Raw genomic sequence first — 21,408 nt, 5'->3', positions numbered from 1 at the left:
TTGTTAGCTGCCATTGAGTTGGCTCCAACTCATGCTGATCTCGTACATAACAGAATGAAACACTGCCCAGTTCTGTGCCATCTTCGTGATCCTTGGTATGTTTGAGTCCATTACTTCAGCGATGGATTGTGCCAATCCATCTCACTGAGGGCTTCCTTCACCTTCGCTGGCCCTCCACTTTACCAAAAATGATGTCCTTCTCCAACAATCAGGTCTTCCCAGTGACATGTCCAAAGTAAGCAAGTCAAAGTCTCACACAATATTCCATGGAATCCATAGGGTTTTCATTAGCTAATCTTTGGAAATAGATTACCAAGCCTTTCTTCCTAGTCTCTTGAAGCCTGGAAGGTTGCTAAAGACTTTCCACCGGGAGTGACCCTGCTGGTATTTGCAAAACCTGTGGTATAGCTTCCAGAATCCTAGCAACAAGCAAGCCACCACAGTACAACAAACTGACAGATGGGTGGTGGTTCCTAAGCTAGTTGGGTTAGACTTTTAAACCCAGCAACCAGAGGAGTCTGGATTGATACGTAGGCATGACTTACTTTGTCAGGTGCACAAAGCCAGAAATGCATACTTCACGTTTAGGACACGGTCTGTTCCGGTAGCACCGAGGTCTCAAGATGCTCTGGGAGGTGCATGTGCCAAAGTTTCCGGGAGAGCGAGACTGCACTGAAACAGGCAGCAGAGGGACCAGCGAGGTCTCTGCAGTTCCTAAAGCGATGTATCAACCGCGAGCGTACGTCAGAAGTGGGTGCCCACAGACATGACCTACAGAGGAGTACATGCTCATAACTCACTCCATCACAATGTGGAGTGCCCTGAGGTTCCTCACTCTGTGGTAGGACACTGTGTATGTGGTCCTTGCTGGACCTGGCGAGTAAGGAGTCCTCAAAAAAGACAGAGCGAGGGAAGGCTGGGATTGCATGGGACACTGTCTTTGGAGAAATCCCTCCTCAGTCTGCCAGGCTGAAAGGAGTTTGGCCTGGGGATCCAGTGAGGGCTTTTCTTTGGGGGCAGTTTTACCAAAAGAGCTCAAGCCACACCTTGCTCCTGTGAGAATAACCTACCCAAAGGGAAGTCACATTCTGTCTGCAGCAAGAGCTGTTTGGGTCAGTTGGATCCTTGACATTACGGGTAGCCCAATCTCTATTTTCCTGCAATTCTGTCTCCAAAGAAAGCCAGCTCCCGGGCTTATGTGGGCATAAACTGTGATGGGAGCCAAGAGGCTCACACTTTCGGGGTGAGGGTCTGGCATAGCGAGAACAGTAAGGGGAAGGCAGAAGGATGCCCCCATGATGACCAAAGTAGCCGCACTTCGGACCTGCTGACAGATGTCCTCACACGTACAACATGGCATATGGACCAGGGTATTCACTGCAACGTTTTTCATAGTCGCAAAAGAGCAAAAATAGTCCCAGTGTCCATCCATAGGAGACAGGTCAAGTCAACTGTGACACAGCCACACTACAGAGTACAGCATTCTCAGGGTTAAAAAAAAGATGAAGCTCTTTGTGAATTCATGTGGAAAGATCGCCAAGATATTTCATTTGAGTGAAATAAGCAGCACTGTATGCTACCACTCACTGGGAGATAGTATCCTGTTTGGTAAACTAGAGACTCAGCAAAAATGAGGGGAGCCCTCTGTGACATGGATTGACCCAAAAGCCACAACAATGGACTCAAACACGCCAACGATCGTGACGCTGGCGCAGGACCAGGCAACGTTTTGTTCTGGTCGTATTAAGGTTGCCAGGCGTTGGCACCAACTCGACGGCAGATAACAACAACCTTTAATGCAAGAAAGGGATAAAAAACAAGACTATGTACCTAGATTTGCTTGAATTTGCATAAAGGAACACAGAAAGGATACACATGGAAGAAAGAAAAGGTGCCGCGGAGCAAATGGAGACAGGGGTGCAAGGCCGACTTTTCACTGTGTACCTTTTAGCTGTTTTAATGTTTGAACCGTGTCATGTTAAAAAATAATATAACATGATTAATCTATTTAAAAAAAGACAATTTGTATATATATATCAACTGTTTAAGAAAAAAAGAAAAACCTAGGGCGGACCCCATTGTGCTATGTTGAACTCAGAAAAGCCAAGGAAACATTTACCAAATATTAATCCACGTCCCGCCCAAGTTCAACAAACGCCACATGGTGCCGCCTTGTTCTTTGGGAACACACACTGCCTGTCATCGGGTGAGAAGTCTCCCCTCTTAATCTTGCCACAATTCACGCATTGTTTAAGGGCCAGCCCTGGCTCAAATTTCGTGGGCCACACCCATTGTTGAGATTTAGCCCCTGGCTTCCCACCCTGGTGCTGAGTTGCTATGTGGTGAAACCAGTTGCCCTCTAGTGGATTTCAACTCATGGCAACCTCATGTGTGTCAGAGTAGAGCTGTGCTCCACAGGGTTTGCAATGGCTGATTTTTCAGAGACAGATGACCAGACCTGTCTTCCAAGGTGCCTCTCTGGGTGGACTTGAACCTCCAACCTTGTTAGCAGTGAGCGCGTTAACTGTTTACACCACCCAGGGATGCCCCTATGGTGTGAGGCATCCACTTTTCTACTTACTGAGGCTCAATCTGTTCAATGGGCCCCCCAGGCCCCCTACCAAGAGCCTCCAGCCCCTTTCAGGAGCCTTGACTTTGCATTTCGTTTCCCTTGATCCATTAGAAATCACAGCAGCTCAGCTGCCACACTTGTTTAGATGCAAGTTGGAACTCCTTTGGGTTCATTTCCTACATTTCCAGCCTTGTCTCCATCAGCAGCACATACTCACCATGGTAACTCACAAGCCTCCTTTTGGAAACACTTTCTTCTCCTTAATCCATCGCCCTCGAGTCGATTCCAACTCATAGGGACCCTATAGGACAGAGCAGAACTGCCCCATAGGGTTTCCAAGGAGGGCCTGGTAGATTCAAACTGCCGACCTTTTGGTTAGTAGCCAAAGCTCTTAACCACCGCGCCACCAGGGTTAACTCTCCTTGCTTAGAACTATTCAAAGGAAAATCCATCCAAGTCGACAATTAAAAGGCACTTATTAAATACCTTTTCCAAAGTTTAAACAAAATCTGTAACAAGGAGCCGTTAAAGGCTTTGGTTCATTTCCCTGAGACACATGCTAATTAGGCTAAACACTTAGCTTAAAGTGAAAAGGCACATCACACGGATCCAGAAGAAGAAAAGGTCAGAGCGGCACCCTACTCCTCTCCCCAGAGCCCTGCCACAAAGGCTGAGGACTCTGAGCTGTGGGTATCAGGGAACAGGGCCCTCGGCCCTCCTGTGTGGAGAATGGATCACCCTTCAGGCTTTAGAGCTGCGCCCCACGACCTGGAGCTAAGGCCTATTTGCTATACCCACTAAGGGAAAGAACATTGGAAGCACTTAAAATAAAGTGCCTTGTGATTTTCAGAATCACGAGGATTTCAAGCCGGCTGGAGAAAGGTTTTCCTGGCTGGAACAAGGGAGAAAGAGGGAAAATCTAAACAAATAAAATAAAGGGCCATTGAGTGTGTACGGATGCTGAGTATTTTGTTTGTTTTGCTGTGTTGTTTCCTCTTGGCCTTCACTTTCAGTTCTCTATTTTGCAGCTGTCACTAGACAGTGATTTAGAAGCCCAGTGAATTCAATTCAAGGCCATATTGTCCCATAAAACTTAAGCGTTGTCCAGCTCAATACAGAAGCTCCCGCCTGAGAGGCCCTGGGGTCAGAAGGGCTTGGGAGAGCAGCAAAGCGAAGAAATCTGCCCTCTAGCAGCACCTGGGGTCTGACAAGGGAGGCTAGAACTTACGAAACAAAGTAAGTCATTTTTAAGCTCAACTGCACCTGATTTGAATGGAAATGAAAGGTTGGGAAAGAAAGGGCCTAGGTTCCAGGATTCTGGGCCTAGGAAAGACAGCTGGGCTAGAGAGATAAGATTCTTGTTTTCTTATAACTTACAGAAACATCTATTATGATGTAAACTATAAAAACATCCATAATTACATAGACATTGCCACACAGCAGGTTATGTCCACCTTAAGGGTACCCATTATAAAAACACAGTAAACATGGTTCTCCTTTATGCATATACTCCTGGCTTGTTACTCCAGCATTAAAGGGATTAAATGAGCTTGCTGAAAATCTCTTGGTAAAACCGAGGGAACCCATTGCCATCCAGTCAATTCCCACTCATAACAACCCTAGAGGACAGGGTAGAACTGTCCCACAGGGTTTTCAAGAAGCAGCTGGTGGATTCGATCTGCCAACCTTTTGGTTAGCAGCCAAGCTCTTAAACACTCTGCCACCAGGGCTCCAATCTCTTGGTAGGTGAAGCCAAAAGATACTGCCAGCATTGCAGATGCCTGGTGAAGAAGGCACTCTCAAAGACACAAACCCGTACGGACACTCATATGTGCGTAATTTTAGTACCCATATGTACATGACTTAAGGAGCCCTGGTGGAGCAGAGGTTAAAGCGATTGGCTGCTAACCGCAGGTCAGCAGTTTGAACCCACCAGCCACTCCGTGGGAGAAAGCTGTGGCAGTCTGCTTCTGTAAAGATTACAGTTTTGGAAACCCCGTGGGGCAGTTCTACTCTGTTTATAGGGTCGCTATTAGTCAGAATCGACTTGATGGCAATGTGTTTGGTAGATAATGTATTAGGTCAAGTCTAACAGCTTAATCTGATGTTGTTCATTCCAAACACACAAGCCCCCTCCCAAAACAAACAGGACTCTCCCCAGTTACTCACCTAGACCACCTTGACAAATGTCCGTTCGAGTAGCTCCACCAACGATAAACTGAGGGCTGGGACACAATTCCTGAAAGTAATTAGGGACAAACACAAGTCACAAGATGCTAGTGATGTTAGCTGCGTGGATAAAGGAACGTTAAAACCAGCTGCCAATCAAGTTGACTTCAACTCATGGTGACCCCGTGTGTGTCAGAGTATAGCTGTGCTCCATTGGGTTTTCAATGACTGATGTTTCAGAAGTAGATTGCCAGGCCTTTCTTCCTAAGCACCCCTGGGTGAACTCAAGCCTCCCACCATTTGGTTTGCAGCCTAGCATGTTAACCGTTTGCACCACCCAGGGACTCCCAAAGGAGCATTAGAGTCAGAATTCCAGACCTGAAGAAACCTAGCAGATCACTGACTGCACATACAAACCAAAAAACCAAACCCATTGCTGTTGAGTCAATTCCAACTCATAGTCACCTATAGGACAGAGTAGAACTGCCCCAGAGGGTTTCTAAGGAGCCGCTGGTGGATTTCGAACTGCCAACCTTTTGGTCAGCAGCTAAGCTCTTAACCACTGCGCCACCAGAGCTCCACTGCACATATAGGTAGTCACCAATTTACAATACATTTGAGTTACAATGAATCCAGCTCACCACTGTCTGTTCTGGAATTTTCTGTACTACATACAATGTTGTGGCACGTAATTTGCTGATGTTATCATTCTCAGATGTTCACTCTCCGATGTTTACATGTAATGTTTCCAGCCCCCAAAGACTAATAAAGATTGGATTTATAAAGATACTGATAATAAAAGGCAATAATAATGAGAAATTGAAAAAAAAAAAAAAAAGAGGTATTCGACTTCACATCAGAACTGACTTAGGACGCAGTTGTCGAAATGGAATGCCGTCGTACGTCGGGGACTGCCTTACTTCATTCTATTGCTGGGGACTCTGAGCCCAGAGAAGTGAAGCCACCTGCCCACAGTCACACGGCTAGGGAGCACCAGAGCAGGAGCTAGCCAGGTGCCCTGTGATGACCAGTAGTTGTTACTGCTATGCATGCCATGTGGGTGTTGGGGGCGGAAGGTAGGAAAAAGGCAAAGGCTGGAATAATAAGGTGCTGAAATGTGACCTCATTCACTTAGACAACACCCCTATTTACAGAAAGAGAAGATTAGGATAATGTTTAGCACTCTAGCAAAATGCTATGAGCCCTGTGGACGCTCATTAAATATTTGACTAAGTGATAATGATCCCATTTGCTGATGGAAACACTGAGGTGTCAGGAAGTGCCATATGCAGACAGGGGACCTCAGCTCCTGTATGTTCCAGCATCCAACCTAGACTTCCTCCACTCACCTGCCTCAAACTAGCATCTGCCCAAAGGCGGTCTGTGACCCGAGAGCTCGGCTGGCACACAAGGCATTCTTCAGGCGTTCTCTCTTTCCTTGTTCACCCAGCACGGATTTGTTGAGTACCCTGGTGGTGCGGTGGTTAAGAACTCGGCTGCTAACCGTAAACGTCGGCAGTTCAGATCCACCAGCCTCTCCTTGGAAACCCTATGGGGCAGGTTTACTCTGTCCTATAGGATCACTGTGAGTCGGAATTGACTCGGCAGCAAAGGATTTGGTTTGGTTTTTTTGCTGAGTGATGCAAACGGTTAAACGCTCACTACTAACCAAAAAGTTGGAGATTGAAGTCCACCCAGAGGCATCTCAGAAGAAAGATTAGGCAGTCTAATTCTGACAAATCGGCCACTGACAACCCTATGGGACACAGCTCTACTCTGACATACGCGGGGTCGCCACGCGTTGGGGTTGACTTGCGGACAACTGGCTTCATTCTACTGACAGATCTATTTGTATCCTGGCGGATGGGGGTGGGAGGGGAAAGAAGCACCGTGGAATGCAGATAGGAAAGACACGAAGTACATGGGGTTTTTTTCATCTCAAAGTACTTTCAGTCTACGTGGGAAACAAAGACTGATATTCATGAAAAAAATCATGAGTGTGTAATGATGGTGCGTAGACTACATACACAAAGGCAGAGAACTGAGAAAGGTCCACTGTGGATTCTGGCTGAAAGACTGTGAGGTGCGGATGAGATGTGTTCATGAGAAAGACACCATCCTGGAGCAGCCTATGAAGAGATGGGTCTGCCTAGCCCCAGGCAAACCTTTACCACGAAGGGACGAAAAAGAACTCAGCCTACATTTAGTCAGAGGCATCCTGAATTCTGCTACATCATGGACCGCCTGACCACAAAGAACAAGGAGTATTTCTACTTTACCCCATAGCGATGAAACAAACAAACAAAAAAAAACCAAACCCATTGCCATCGAGCCTCTTCCAACTCATGGCGACCCAGTGTGTGTCAGAGTAGCACTACGTTCCACAGGGCTTCCAAATGGCTGTAATCTTTGCAGAAGCAGTTCACCAGACCTATCTTCTGCGGTGCCACTGTGTGGGTTCTAACCGCCAATCTTTAGATTAGTAGTTGAGGACAAACCATTTGTGCCACCAGGGACCTATAGTGATGAAAAACGTAGATCAAAAAGGACGGGAAAGCAAAGAGGGTGATGCTGAGGGCAGACACCCAGGACCCACAGGTCACAGCGGAGCAATGAACAGCTAGGCTCTGGGATTCTGCTGTCTGACAATGAGCCTTCCAAGTGGAAGCCCTACACCCAATATAAAGTCACCAGCTCCTGCTTAAAGGGGTAGAAACAGCTCCTTTGGGCTGCAGCTTTTTAAGTGTATATATATATATATATATTAAATATATTATATTTTAATATGTGTATATTAAATATATATATCATTTCATTGAATTGTTTTTAGCTTAAAACACGTTAATGAACTTTTTTCTTAGAAAGTCCCTCCCATCCTAGATTTCCCACTGTCAACATTTCTTACGTATGTTTCCAGAAACTGTCGTTGTATATAAACGCACATTTACGTATACATACGCATACCCGTTTTTCACTGTGGGGTGTGTGTGTGTATATATGTGTGTGTGTGTGTATATACGTGTACGTGTGTATATATACATAAAACAAAGATTTGCCATTTCAATGTGTTTTACATGTACAATTCATTGGCATTAATTTCACTCGCCACATTGTGAAACCATCACCAGTATCCAAAACACCAAACCCAAGGCCGTCAAGTGGATTCTGACTCATAGCGACCATATAGGACAGAGTAGAACTGCCCCGTGGAGTTCCCAAGGAGCGCCTGGGGGATCTGAACCGCTCACCCTTTTGGTTAGCAGCATAGCTCTTAACCGTGGCACCACTGGGGTTTCCTCGCCCCTGTCAGCTCCCAAACATGTCCACCACCTGTAACGTAAGCTCAATGCCCCCTAACCAATGAGTCCCCCTTTCCCCCACCTTTTATAGCCACCTCCATTTGTACGTCTTATCAGCACACACAGATCTTTATAACTTCACTGTAAAGGACGGACTTTTAGTTTTGTTGGTTTCTTTTCTCTTTTTTTTTTTTTTTGCAGTATCTGTTGGTGATTTAAAGAGAGAAGTGGCATCAGACAGACTAGGCGTTTAAAAGCGGGCAGCTGCAAATTCCAATCCTAAATGCTTGAGAGCTCCCAGTCTTCAGGCAGTTCTCTCTTGGTGCATAAAAGATGGAGAGATGAGAAAAATCACAAATAAAAAGGAAGGGATAAAAAAATGTTTTTAATTAAAAATGTATTTTAAAAGAAAGTGAGAGCTTAAATTGTATACGTGAAAACATTAAATTGGCAAATGTTGTGTTATATATGTATTTTTACAACAATATTTTTTTTAAAGACCAGGAAGGGAGAGGTTGTTTCCTTGAGAAGGAGGGGAAGGAAACACACCGAACAGGGGCTTGGGAGCATCTCTTTCCTTCAAAAACCTCCTAGGACAGCCCCTTCTTCCCCATCTCCCATTCACCCAGCAGTGCCCTGAGTCTGACTGCTACAGCCACAGCTCCTGTGAGACTCCTCTTACCTAAGTCACCAGTAGTCACAGAATTTGCAAAATTGGCAGGGCATTTCTGTAGTCCAACCTTCCTTACTGCTCTTCAACGAGTGATAATGTTGCCTATTTCCTCCTTCTGAAGACTCTCACCTCCCTTGGCTTCCGAGTCCTTCCTCCCTCTTGATTTCTCCTCACCTCTCTGAATTCTCCTTCTCAGCTTCCTTTAGGGGTTCCTCTCCTCTTCTCACCCCTTAGCATCAGGGCACCCCAGGCCCTCTGGTCTGCTCCCATTTCATGGAGTAATAACATGGCCAAGCACTCTCTCACAGTGAAATCATCCAAAGCCATGGCTTCGACTACTAACTACAGAAAATGCTGCTGACACTTGCAAAATAGTGCCCTGGGCTGTAGATTCAATTACCCATGTCACACTGCTCACACGATATGAGATCACTAGACTCTTATCTAATAGGTCTACCAAGTTCTGCTAAAGTTTTGAGTTTGGGCTGGAAAACAAATTCGTTAGCAAAGGCTACAGTTTAAGTAGAAAGTGTTAAATCCAGAATGGTGCTAGGGGGTTTATCGGGAGACGGAATGTTCATTTTACTACTTTATTCGTTAATAGGATTCAAAATACCTTCCTCACCCCACCCCACCCCCAGAAAACAGCCCAGAAATGCCTTGATTAACACAACTGTATGAGTCTTTGAGGGGCAACACAAAGTCCTCCGCTTTGCAGGGAGACTGCATCTCAGTGTCCTGCCGGGAGAATTTGCCCACATCTTCTCTTCACGCTAATTTTCTGCTGGAGTTCAGATCAGAGGCACAAGGCAGTTTGGCAGCCCAGGAATAAGACGTTTAAAAGATGTAGACCCCTGTGAAGAGCTGAGCTCCCACCTATCCAAACTTGGGGTGCTGTATTTTTCTTCCTTAGTAATAATCATGTCTTTTTAGTAATAACATTTTACTATGACTCAGGTAAGCATGACAAAACACTCTGTAAACACTAACTCCTCAACCCTCTTCTAAGCCTCTGATGGGTGGACACAAGGAAAACGTGGGTTTCAGTAAGTAATCCGAGGCAGGAAGTGGGTGTAAAGCCTCACATGCTCTGTGATGACAGCTGCTTGGAAGCACTGCTCTCCCAAGTCATTAGATCATGTTCAAGAGTCTAGGTTTGGCATCTCAGGAGCTCGGGCCACTACCTTCATCATCAATACCACCAGTGATGCCAACATTCCTTAGCCCAGCGCCCTGACCCTCTCTAATCTGACCCCATTTGATGTTTCCATCTTTTCCACAATGCTATCTCTGCTATAATTACAGAGGACTACTATCTTCCTCAGGAGACATTGGTGGTTCAGTGGTAGAATTCTCACCTACATGCAGGAGACCTAAGTTTGATTCCAGGCCAATGCATCTCGTGCACAACTACCACTCTCCCATCAGGAGAGGCTTGCGCGTAGCTATGATGCTGAACAGGTTTCATCTCAGCTTCCAGACTAAGATAAACTAGGTAGAAAGGCCTGGCAAGCAACTTCCAAATGTCAGCCAACGAGGAGCTGATATTTGACAAAGGCCCAAAGTCCATTAAATGGGGAAAAGGCAGCCTCTTTAACAAATGGTGCTGGCATAACTGGATATCCACCTGAAAAAAAATGAAACGAGACCCATACCTCACACCACATACAAAAACTAATGCGAAATGGATCAAAGCCCTAAATATAAAATCTAAAATGATAAAGATCATGGAAGAAAAAATAAGGACAATGCTAGGAGCCCTAATACATGCCGTAAACAGAATACAAGCCGTAAACTAACGATGCACAAATACCGGAAGCAAAACTAGGTAACTGGGAGCTCCTACAAATCAAACTCTTATGCGCATCGAAAGAATTCACCAAAAGAGTAAACAGACAACCTACAGGCCAGGAAAAAAAAATTGGCTACCACATATTCAATCAGGGCCTAATCTCTAAAATCTACAAGGTTCTGCAAAACCTCAACAACAAAAAGACAAATAACCCAATTTAAAAGTGGGCAAAGGATATATGAACAGGCACTTCCCCAAAGAAGACACTCAGGCAGCTACCAGACACGTGAGGAAGTGCTCATGCTCATTACCCATAAGAGAAATGCAAATTGAAACTACAATGAGATACTACCTCACCCCAACAAGGCTAGCACTAATCCAAAAAACACAAAATAATAAATGTTGGAGAGGTCGTGGAAAGACTCGAACACATAAACACTACTGGTGGGGATGTAAAATGGTATAACCACTTCGGAAATTGATTTGGCACTCCCTTAAAAAGCTAGAAATAGAACTACGATACGATCCAGCAATCCCACTCCTTGAAATATATCCTAGAGAAAAAAGAGCCTTTACACTAACAGATATATGTACACCCATGTTCATTGCAACACTGTTTACAACAGCAAAAAGATGGAAACAACCTAGGTACCCATCAACAGATGAGTGGATGAACAAATTATGGTACATACACACAATGGAACACTACAAAACGATAAAGACCAATGATGAATCTGAGAAACATTTCACAACATGGATGAATCTGGAAGGCATTATGCTGAGTGAAATTGGCCAGTCGCAAACGGATGAATATTGTACGAGACCACTATTATAAGAACTCAAGAAAAGGTTTAAACACAGAAGAAAACATTCTTTGATGGTTACGAGTGTGGGGAGGGAGGAAGGGGGGAATTCACTAACTAGATAAAAATAGTAGACAAGAATTATCTTAGGTGAAGAGGAGGACAACACACAATACAGGGGAAGTCAGCACAACTGGACTAAACCAAAGCTAAGAAGCTTCCTGAACACAACCAAACACTTTGACAGACACGGTAACAGGAGCTGGAATCTGGGGACTATGGTTTTGGGGGACAACTAGGTCAATTGGCATAACAAAGTTTATTAAGAAAATGTTCTGCATTCCACATTGGTAACTGGCATCTGGGGTCTTAAAAGCTTACAAGCAGCCATCTAAGATGCATTAACCATTCCCAACCTACCTGGAGAAAAGGTGAATGAAGAACACCAAAGACTTAAGGAAAATATTAGCCCAAGAGACAAAAAGGGCCACATAAACCAGAGACTCCATCAGCCTGAGACCAGAATAAATAGATGGTGCCCAGCTACCACCAGTGATCGCCTTGACAAGGAACACAACAGAGAACCCCTGATGGAGCAGGATAAAAGTGTGGTGCAAAACTCAAATTCACGTACAAAGACCAGACTCAGTGGTCTAACTGAGACTGGAGTAACCCCAGAAGACATGGCCCCTGGACACTCTGTTAGCCCAGAGCTAAAATCATTCCCAAAGCCACCTCTTCAGACAAAGATTAAAAAAAAAAAACTATAAAATAATACTCGTAAAAAGTGTACTTCCTAATTCAAGCAAACACACAAGACTAAATGGGCGGCTCCTGTCTGGAGGCAGGAAGAGAAAGCAGAAAGGGACAGAAGCTGGTTGGATGGACATGGGGAAACCTGGGGTGGAAAGGGAAGTGTAGTGTCACATTACAGGGATTGCAACTAGTGTCACATAACAGTATGTGTATAAATTTTTGTATAAGAAATTAACTTGAGCTGTAAACTTTCACCTAAAGTACAATTTTAAAAAAGTCAGCCAAGGAAAAATCCTGTGGATCAAATAGTCCAATCCCCAAATGATCATGGGGACAGGGCAGGATAGGCAGCATTTCATTTTGTTGTGCCTGGGGTCACCGTGAGTCGGGGGCCAACTCAACAGCAGCTAACAACTGCCTTTCTCTGAATATACTTGCATAATCTCATGACTTTGCTCACATCTTTGTCTTCTGTCTGGGATAGAGTTCTCCTGGGTCTCTATCACGATTCTCCTTCCATCAAGCCCAGCTCAAATGTCTCCAGGAATTAACCTGCCCCAATTCCAGAGTTAAACTTAACTGTTCCTTCCCCTGAACTCCCATAACATTGTGTTCAGATGTCTGTTTCACACTCTGGACATTCAGCCTTGTGATAATAGCTAGTGGCAGCTCATTATATTAAGTATGTATTACGTGCCAGCCACTGTGCTAAACCCATTCTCTCATTCCAGCCTCACAATAACTCAGTGAGGTGGTAATATCATCATTCCCATTTTATAGATGTGGGAACTGAGTCTTGGGGAAGTTGGAACATACCCATGGCCATACAGCTATAAATGGCAGAGAGGGAACCAAAACCCTGATCCATGTGTTGCCCAACCCATGCTCTTAACCACTCTGTTGCCTGTCAGTTGCCTGCTTGTCCACTATCTCCCTAGCTAGCTGAAGCTCCACGAAGGCTCCTCTCTAGCACCTGCACATGACCAGCACTCAAAAAATCATTGTTGAATTGAAAACTCTAGAGTCACTAACCCAAGAGGCAGTGGATGGAGGAAGAATGGAAGCCAACCTTGTCCTTATCCTAGCGTTCTCCCAGCAATTTAGCGTCTCAATGTTTCTTTTAACTTGGGTTGGTTATTTCACAGCTCTTTATTATGCAGCTGACATTGCCTCACTCCTCTCTCTATTTCTCCTTTGGATCAATAAACTACTTAACTGCCCAAAAGTGGACACTTTAGAGGAGAATATCACTGACTGGGCTGCAGTAGGGCCCGCTCACACTGGGCATTCCTCCAACTGCAGGGGCCCTGGCTGGGCATTGACCCAGCACAGTGGGGAAGCTGGGAAATGAGGGCTACAGAGAAGCAGCTGCCTAGAGAGGTCCCTGATCACACACAGATCGCCATTTTGTTTGCGGTAGAATTGTTCTTACCCATTGCTAGTGGAAAAAATTGCTCTAGGATCTTGAATGGCCAACAGCACATCCTGAGAACCTATGGTTGAACTTGAGATCTTCGTCAGGCAGTATTGTCTCCTAACCCTTGAGACAAGAGCACAAGTCAACCTCTTACTCAGCAGATTAAAGACAGGCGGAAATACCCAGCAGGGACAAAATGTCAAATTTTGTGATTTCAGAAAACATCTAAATATCCAGTTTATTATTGAGAGGGCAAAAACATGTATCCATATATATTCAGGCCATCTCATCGCCTTTCCCCCAAAACCAGGTGAAAATTGACATCTTTTTGAGAACCAGGGCCATAAGAGCCACATCTGGGCAGTGGGCCTGAAGCCCTGGGAACTAAAGAAGGAAGAAGTCACCCTCAAAAGTCACAAGTGACCTTGCAATGCATCTGATTTCTGGACAACCCAACCTGCTTGCAGTCCTTCGTGAGACCTCTTGGAGGACAGAAATGAAGCATTTAGGAACAGACTGATTTTCCCAGGTTCCAAGCCACATCCCCAATAGAGATAGCATCAGGATCTTTGGGGACTCGAGAGTCTATTTGATGATTTATAAGATCTTAGAGGATAAGGCTGTGTCCTCCCATGTACCCTTGTGTGTGTGAGCATGAGCCTGGCCTACAGCAGCCATGTGATAATCCTTCATTGATGATTGAAGACGGAGAGGCCAAATTTTGCCATATGTTTATTTATTCAACAAGTAAGTGTCTGAAAACTGCAAACAATAGGAGTTCTTCAGTTCCACATTAATAAGGTTCCTCTGCTCATCCTTTGAATTTTGTATCTTCTGTGGAGAGGCACAATCAGCACATCTAGTCATTACTGTATTTACGTGGACAGTGAGACCAGGTGAAGACATGGTTTGGGAAGAAGGGGCAATGGGGTTGAGAAGGTAGGGGCTTTAAGAATCTCAAAGGAAAGCAGAAAACTAGGCAAAGGTTAACTGATACCGAGCTTTGGTCTGTAAGTGAAATCCCCCAAGCTCCCAACCCCAAACCCTTGGGATCCTTCAATTCCAATAGAATGCTCTCACCTCTATGAAGTCTGTCTGGATGCGATGGTAACATCCCAGGTTCCTATAGCCCCTTGTCAATGACTCCGTTTACAAAAAAAAAAAAAAGAACAAACAAACCCAATGCCATCAAGTCGATTCTGACTCATAGCGACCCTATATGACAGAGTAGAGCTGCCACATACAGTTTCCAAGGAGTTCCTGGCGGATTTGAACCGCCGACCCTTTGGTTAGCAGCCGTAGCACTTAACCACTACACCACCAGGGTTTTTGCCTACTTATTCTGCCCGGGCCATCAATCCTCTAGTCACATGTCTGTCTCCTCATCATCTCCATCAGAGATGAGACCACAGCTCACTCCTCCCCACATCGCCTTTCCAAACAGGGCAGAGCCAATGCCTAGCACAAAACAGAGGCTCAAAACACTGTTGAAATGAAATGTGGCTGTGAACTCTGAAATTAGAATATAAAACCATCACTCCTGATCTAGGGTTCACCAATGTTGCAGGGTAGCCCCATAGTTTTCAGAGAAAGGGTGGTAAGATGGGCTTGGTGGCAGTGGGGAGGCAGGATGAAGGTGGAAGCTGTTGTGGAATTCTTGATAGGATGAAAGCAGAAGGATAGAGATGGCTGGTGTGATTTCAACCATTTCAAAAGAATTGTTCTTTCCTTATCCTCCCTTTTCAACCACTTCCAGTAAAATAGGTGCTGTGACTTGATTTCCCCATTGTGGCCTAGAAGACAAAAGGAGCCCCACCCAAGAGCATGGAGTGGGTGCATGGAATAGCCCCCTCTTTTAAGACTTTGTTAGGTGACAGACACAGGACAGGGCACTTCACATGGATCATCTCAAGTCTTACAACCACACTGTGTGGAGGGGAGCTGTTATGGATTGAATCATGTCCCCCAAAAATGTGCGTCAACTTGGCTAGGCCATGATTCCCAGTATTGTGTGACTGTTCACCATTTTGTCACCTGATGTGATTATCCTATGTGCTGTAAATCCTAACTTCTGTGATGTTAATGAGGCAGGATTAGAGGCAGTTATGCCAATGAGGCAGGACTCAATCTACAGGATTAGGTTATATCTTGAGTCAATCTCTTTTGAGATATAAATGAGAGAAGCAAGCAGAGAGGAAAGGGATCTCATATCACCAAGAAAAAAGTGCCAGGAGCAGAGCGCATCCCTTGGACCTGGGGTCTCTGTGCTGAGAACCTCCTAGACCAGGGAAAGATTGAAGACAAGGACCTTCCCCCAAAGTTGACAGAGAGAGAAAGCCATCCCCTGGAGCTGGCACCCTGAATTTGGACTTCTGGCTTCCTAAACTATGACAGAATAAATTTCTGTTTGTTAAAACCATTCACTTGTGGTATTTCTGTTACAGCAGCACTAGATAACTAAGACAGGAGCCTTGTCCCTGAGATTCAAAGCTCAAGTCACTTGCTAAGGGCCACACAGTAAGTACCTGGGCCAAGGTTAAACAGCTGAAAGATGTGGGACGGGAACTGGGGTTGACAGTTCTCTATGCCCTACCCTTGAGCTTTGGTTGGCATCAATAGCAGCACTCATGACCCCTGACTTCCATCTGCATTCATGGATCCACTGCCCCCACCATCCTACCCACCAGCCCTGATGGAACAATGGCAGTTGATAACTGCAAGCCGCCCTGCCCCTTTCAGCAATGACGTCACAGTTTGCCCTAGGACTGACAGCATCTAGCATTGATTGGTTCTGTTGTGGGCTACCCCAGGAGGCCTGTGCCATAATACCTACTGTGTATTTTGTACCTACTATGCAACCCTGTAAAATAAGTCTTATTGTGGTGGTTTGTGTGCTACTGTGATGCTGGAAGCTATATCACCAATAGTTCAAATACCAGCAGGGTCACCAGGGTAGACAAGTTTCCACAAAGTTTCTAGACTAAGACAGACAAGGAAGAAAGGCCTAGAGATCTACTTCTGAAAATTAGCCAATGAAAATTCTATGGATCACAACAGAATATTGTCTAACACAGTGCTTGAACATGAGCCCCCTGGCTTGGAAGACACTCAAAATACAAGTGCCTGCAACAATTGACTCAAGCATACCAATGATCATGAAGATGGCGCAACACCAGGCAACAATTCCTTCAGTTGTACGTGGTGTCGTCATGATTCAGAGTTCACTCGACGGCAACTAACAACAGCACCATTTTACAGATGAGTAAACTGAGGCTCACAGAGGTCAAGTGATTTCCCCAAGGCTACACACACACAAAATGCCAGAGCCAGGACTCCAATCCAATTTGTCTGGTTTCAAACAAATGGCGAGCATCTTGACATGCCCTTCCCTGTATACCCCACTAAAAACCCATTGCCGTGGAGTTGATTCCGACTCACAGTGACCCTACAGGGCAGTGTAGAACTGCATCAGAGGGTTTCCAAGGAGCGGCTAGAGGATTCGAACTGCTGACCTTTTGGTTCTCAGCCAAGCTCTGAACCACTGTGTCACCAGGGCTCCTCACTAAAGGGATTTTAAAAATGGGCGGGGGGAGGAGGGGTAGAAGCTTTCTGAAATATGGGGTCCAGGAACTTCAGATCCAGAGCAATGACCTCTCAATACACTCCTTCTGACCCAAGCAAGGGCCCTCCACCCACTGTGACACTCAATAACAAGTCCACTTCCTTACCGTGGGCCGTTTCCAGACGATGCCTTGAGTTTGTGGAGAATGCGGTCCAAAGTCCCTGTAGCCCAAGGCTGACGGACATGCTGGGAACTCCGGGTCCTTAAACAGGACCCCTGAGTCCAAGCACTGTTGCCTCAAGGTCTCAAAGTCCTGGCCCAAGTATTTCACAGCTTTCTGGTTAGAGCCAAGACCTTGGGCCACTGCCCGCTTCTTGGATACTCCAGCGGCCATGGCTGCCATGGCCGTGGGCTCTGTTGGGTGGACCGGAGGGCAAGGCTGCTCCGCACACTCAACAGTCCTGCCCCACTGGGAAGGGAGCTATAAGGCAGCTGAAGGGAGGTGGAGCAGGTCAGCCTTTCACCTGAGGTCCTGCTCCAGGGCATGAGTCATGGCCTGGAACAAATATGTACCCAAGGTGTAAATGGACGGGCCCCACCTCCCTCCCTCTGCCTTTCAGCAGATGATTAAAGACGCTGAGAGTCTTCCAGGGCCCACCCCAAGCCATTAGCCTAAGAAACCCATTAGGATCACACCCAGCCCTAGCTCTTTGAGGGCCTGCTTGGCTCCCATTGTGCCCATCAACTAAGATCATGCAGTATGAGGAAAGTTGTCACCCACGAGCTGGCAAATTCTGAGCATGAGGACAGCAAGTGGTTAAGGGAGGCTTCTTTCCTTCCAAAGAAGCTTGCTTCCATGTTTGCTAAACAGCAACCAGCTGCTGTTGCATTAATTCCAACTCATGATGCCCCCATGTGTGTCAGGGTAGACCTGTGCTCCACAGGGTTTTCAATGGCTGAGTTTTTGGAAGTAGATCACCGGGCCTTTCTTCCAAGGAGCATCTGGGTGGACTCAAACCTCCAACCTTTTTTTTAGTAGCCAAGTATTAGCTGTTTACACCACCCAGGGACTTAGGGCAAAACTATCCAAGAAGGGTAATTCACGGACAGAGTCAGCCTAAGTCTACCTGGAGGTTGTTGAACCTACAGATGAAGGTTTTGGCATCTGACTGTCTGGGTTTCCTTCCCAGCTCCACCATTAATTAGCTCCCTCACCTTGGGCAAGTTGTTTATCTCTCTGCCCTTTAATTTTTCTCCTCTGTAAAGTGGAAGATAACATAGGGCCTACTTCATAGGATGCTTTGGAAGAGTGATGAGATAGTACATGTAATTGGCTTAGAATAGTAAATAAGAAACACTCAGGTGCCCACCGCATCCCAGCCCGCAGACCCTTGTTGCCCGAGTGACCTGGGAGCTGGGAGCCAGGAGCCGGGGCCTGCAGGTCTGCCTGTCTCATCCTGTGGACCTCCAGGCCAGGCCAGGCAGTACAGCCAGGGCGAGCGGGCCCAGACCTTGCTCCGGGGCCAGGGCTGAGGACCAGCAGGATAGGGCCTCTCCCAGAACGTGCTGCCACATGCGAACGTACTGGCTCGGAGGGCATTGCATTTGGAGAATTAGTTTGGGGAGCAGCAGCTGTCCCGTCTTCCTCAGCAGCAGAGTCTTCAGAGTCAGAGAAGACACAAGCCGGCATTAAAGAGAGGAGAGTATCTTGGAAGGCCTGGGAGGCAAACCATGACCTGAACCACAGTGAACCCTAAAGGGGTCACTACTCCACCCCGAAATTTTCTAGCAGAAAACAGCTCCAGAGATTAAATGAAGCTGGAAAAATACATAGAGACAGCACGGCGGCCTCTTCAGATGTTCGGGGACAATATCCCAGAGAGAAATGGATCCCCCTGGCTTAGGTGACTAGTCATAAAGAAGAAAATTAGTCTTAAAACCTTCCGGAAATCTTTCAACTTGAATAAAAGTAAAGATGAAAGTGATTTCATGGTAGTGTAACAACCTGCACTTGCCAGAGATTTGGGGAAAGATGATCCCTTATTTGGTAGCTGTCATGGATTCAATCGTGTCCCCCCAAAATATCTGTCAACTTGACTAGACCATGATTTCCAATATTGTGTGATTGTCTACCACGTTGTCATCTGATGTGATTTTCCTACGTGCTGTAAATCCTACCTCAATGATGTTAATAAGGCAGGACTCAATCTACAAGATTAGGTTGTTTTAGGTCAATCTCTTTTGAGATACAAAAGAGAGAAGAAGCAAGAGAGAGAGACGGGGGACTTCATACCACCAAGAAGGTAGTGCCAGGAACAGAGCATGTCCTTTGGATCCGGGGGTCCCTAGGCTGAGAAGCTCCTCAACCAGGAGAAGATTGATGACAAGGACCTTTCCCCAGAACCGACAGAGAAAGATAGCCTTTCCCTGGAGCTGGCTCCGTGAATTCAGACCTCTAGCCTCCTAGCCTGCCATCCACTTGTAGTACTTCTGTTATAGCAGCACCAGATGACTAGACAGTAGCTGCTACAGTAAAGATATGGCCAGCTGTGATATCAACAGTGAAAATAAAAAAAAGTGGAAAAAATGGATCAAAAAGTGAAAACTTCATGGGTACACTAAAAAGGCGGCTTTCTGTGAAACAGAAGCAGAGAGGCAAGGGCAGTGCGCCCTCTGGGAGCTTGGCCAAGGAGGGCACCTCCTTCTCCTGGCTCTGATGGTCTTCAACGACTTGAGGGCCCAAAGGCCCATAGGGTTGGCCTCAGTCAAAATCACCACTGGAGTCCAGCCCTGTGGACTTCGCGGCCCAAAACTCCAAGAAGACATCCATCAAGATGGAGGTGAAGGTCAAAGCCCTGATCCACTCCTCCAGGCCCAGTCCAGCCCTCGGTGGGTCCAGAAGGATTTCCATGGCCCACAGCCTGAGAGTGTGTGCCAAGGGCAGACGGCTCCCTGACGAGCACAGAATCTCGCAACAGGGATCTGGACCTTCACCTTGACGAACACGTGCCTGTTGTCATTGGATTCAGGACTTCAGGTGAGGGGAGGAATCCCCTGGAAAGGTTGTGGAGCTACTGTCTGGACAGCTCCACCCCCAAGGAAGTCTCTGCAGTCCCTCCTCCAGGGAGAGGAGCTCTTTCCTGAAGATGAGAGTCAGGTAGACCAGGACCTGTGTGCGCCCAGCACTTCTCTGTGGGCCTGCAGGTGAGTGGCTTGCTGTTTGGCACACAGGGGTCCTGTTGCCAAGCCTGAGAGCACGGCACCAGGACGTCATCCACTCCCATGTTGATACCTCCAATGTAGAGCCACCACAGCCAAAGGAACTTCAGCGGACTCCCTGGCACAGGTGCCCACATGTCTGAACATGTGTCCTATCCTTTGAATTTTGATCCAGTTCTGCTCCTGGGGTAGCAAGAGTCTACGACTCAGTGCCAAGTAGTGGACCTCTGGTGGTGACAAGCCTCACCGAGGAGCTAAAACTAGGATGGTACCAGGGATGATCACTCTCTGGGAGGCAAGACGGGAAGCTAGCGAACATGCCAGGTGGCTCCTCTCACCCGGGACAGTTCTGAGCACCATCACCTTTTATGCTTGGGCTTCCGCTCCGATGGCAAAACACTTCCTTCACACTAGGATCATGCACTAGAATGGCAGGTTTTGCTTCTATGAGCAGCCGGATGTGGAAGGATACAGGTCGACAGTCTGTGTCCCTGAACACTCAATCAGGGACTCTGAGAACAGTGCTTTTGTTAGTCGCAGCCTTGGGTGTCCACTCTGCGAAGGTGCGCTCCCTGCAGTGAGTACCTGGCCCTTGTGTGATACGGCAGTACACCAGGATAGCCTTCCTCCAGAAACTGCCTCTGCCACACAAAATGAAGGACTAGCTACAGGAGAAGCACTATGGAAAGATTGAAGACCCTGGAAATTGCACTTTGGGAACAAGGAAAGAGATGGAAATGCCGTTTGCAAACGTTCATTGCTATCAAAATCCTTTGCTGCCGTAACTGTTTCAGTTTTCTGGGTAGAAGAGTCATCAGCTTGTCTAGGGGTGGGGGAAGTGTCCGCAAGGTATCTTGGATTTATTTTGGTTTTTTCAAAGGGGAAGTCTGGAGCTTGGGAAGTGTGAATTATCTGTTGTCTATGTGCAGAATAATCACAGTGTAAATTCTCAGGTTCTCCTTAAGCCCCTCTCCAAGTGCTTTGCTACTAGCTGCTGCGGTTTTTATGCGTGAAAAGCACATCTCATGTGTATTCGACCCTAAGTAAAGTTGAGTGAAAACTTACAGAATGGAAAAAAAGAAAGAAACAGTAAATATCCAGTATCATTATCCCTACAAACTAGGACCAGAAAGAGAAGGCCTGGGA

At 46.3% G+C, this 21,408-nt stretch overlaps 1 protein-coding gene and 1 pseudogene across 1 annotated transcript in view; one reads left to right on the top strand and one right to left on the bottom strand.

Annotated features, from left to right (window-relative positions):
• Positions 1-17,446, bottom strand: part of LOC100676509 (calpain-8) — an 86,072-nt gene extending 68,626 nt beyond the window's left edge. The window contains exons 1-2 of the mRNA XM_064276954.1: positions 17,210-17,446; positions 4,742-4,811 (exon numbers count right to left, since the gene is read on the bottom strand). Coding sequence (XP_064133024.1) covers positions 4,742-4,811; positions 17,210-17,446 — 307 coding nt within the window. The remainder of the gene's footprint in view (positions 1-4,741; positions 4,812-17,209) is intronic.
• A 357-nt stretch (positions 17,447-17,803) lies between these two features.
• On the top strand, positions 17,804-21,047 carry LOC100664087 (suppressor of cytokine signaling 6-like; annotated as a pseudogene).
• Positions 21,048-21,408: the final 361 nt, after the last annotated feature.

The sequence above is a fragment of the Loxodonta africana genome, chromosome 25 (assembly GCF_030014295.1).
Source record: "Loxodonta africana isolate mLoxAfr1 chromosome 25, mLoxAfr1.hap2, whole genome shotgun sequence".
NCBI classification, from domain to species: domain Eukaryota; kingdom Metazoa; phylum Chordata; class Mammalia; order Proboscidea; family Elephantidae; genus Loxodonta; species Loxodonta africana.
Note: the sequence above shows the minus strand (reverse complement) of the source record. Positions and strands in the feature narration are given on the sequence as shown.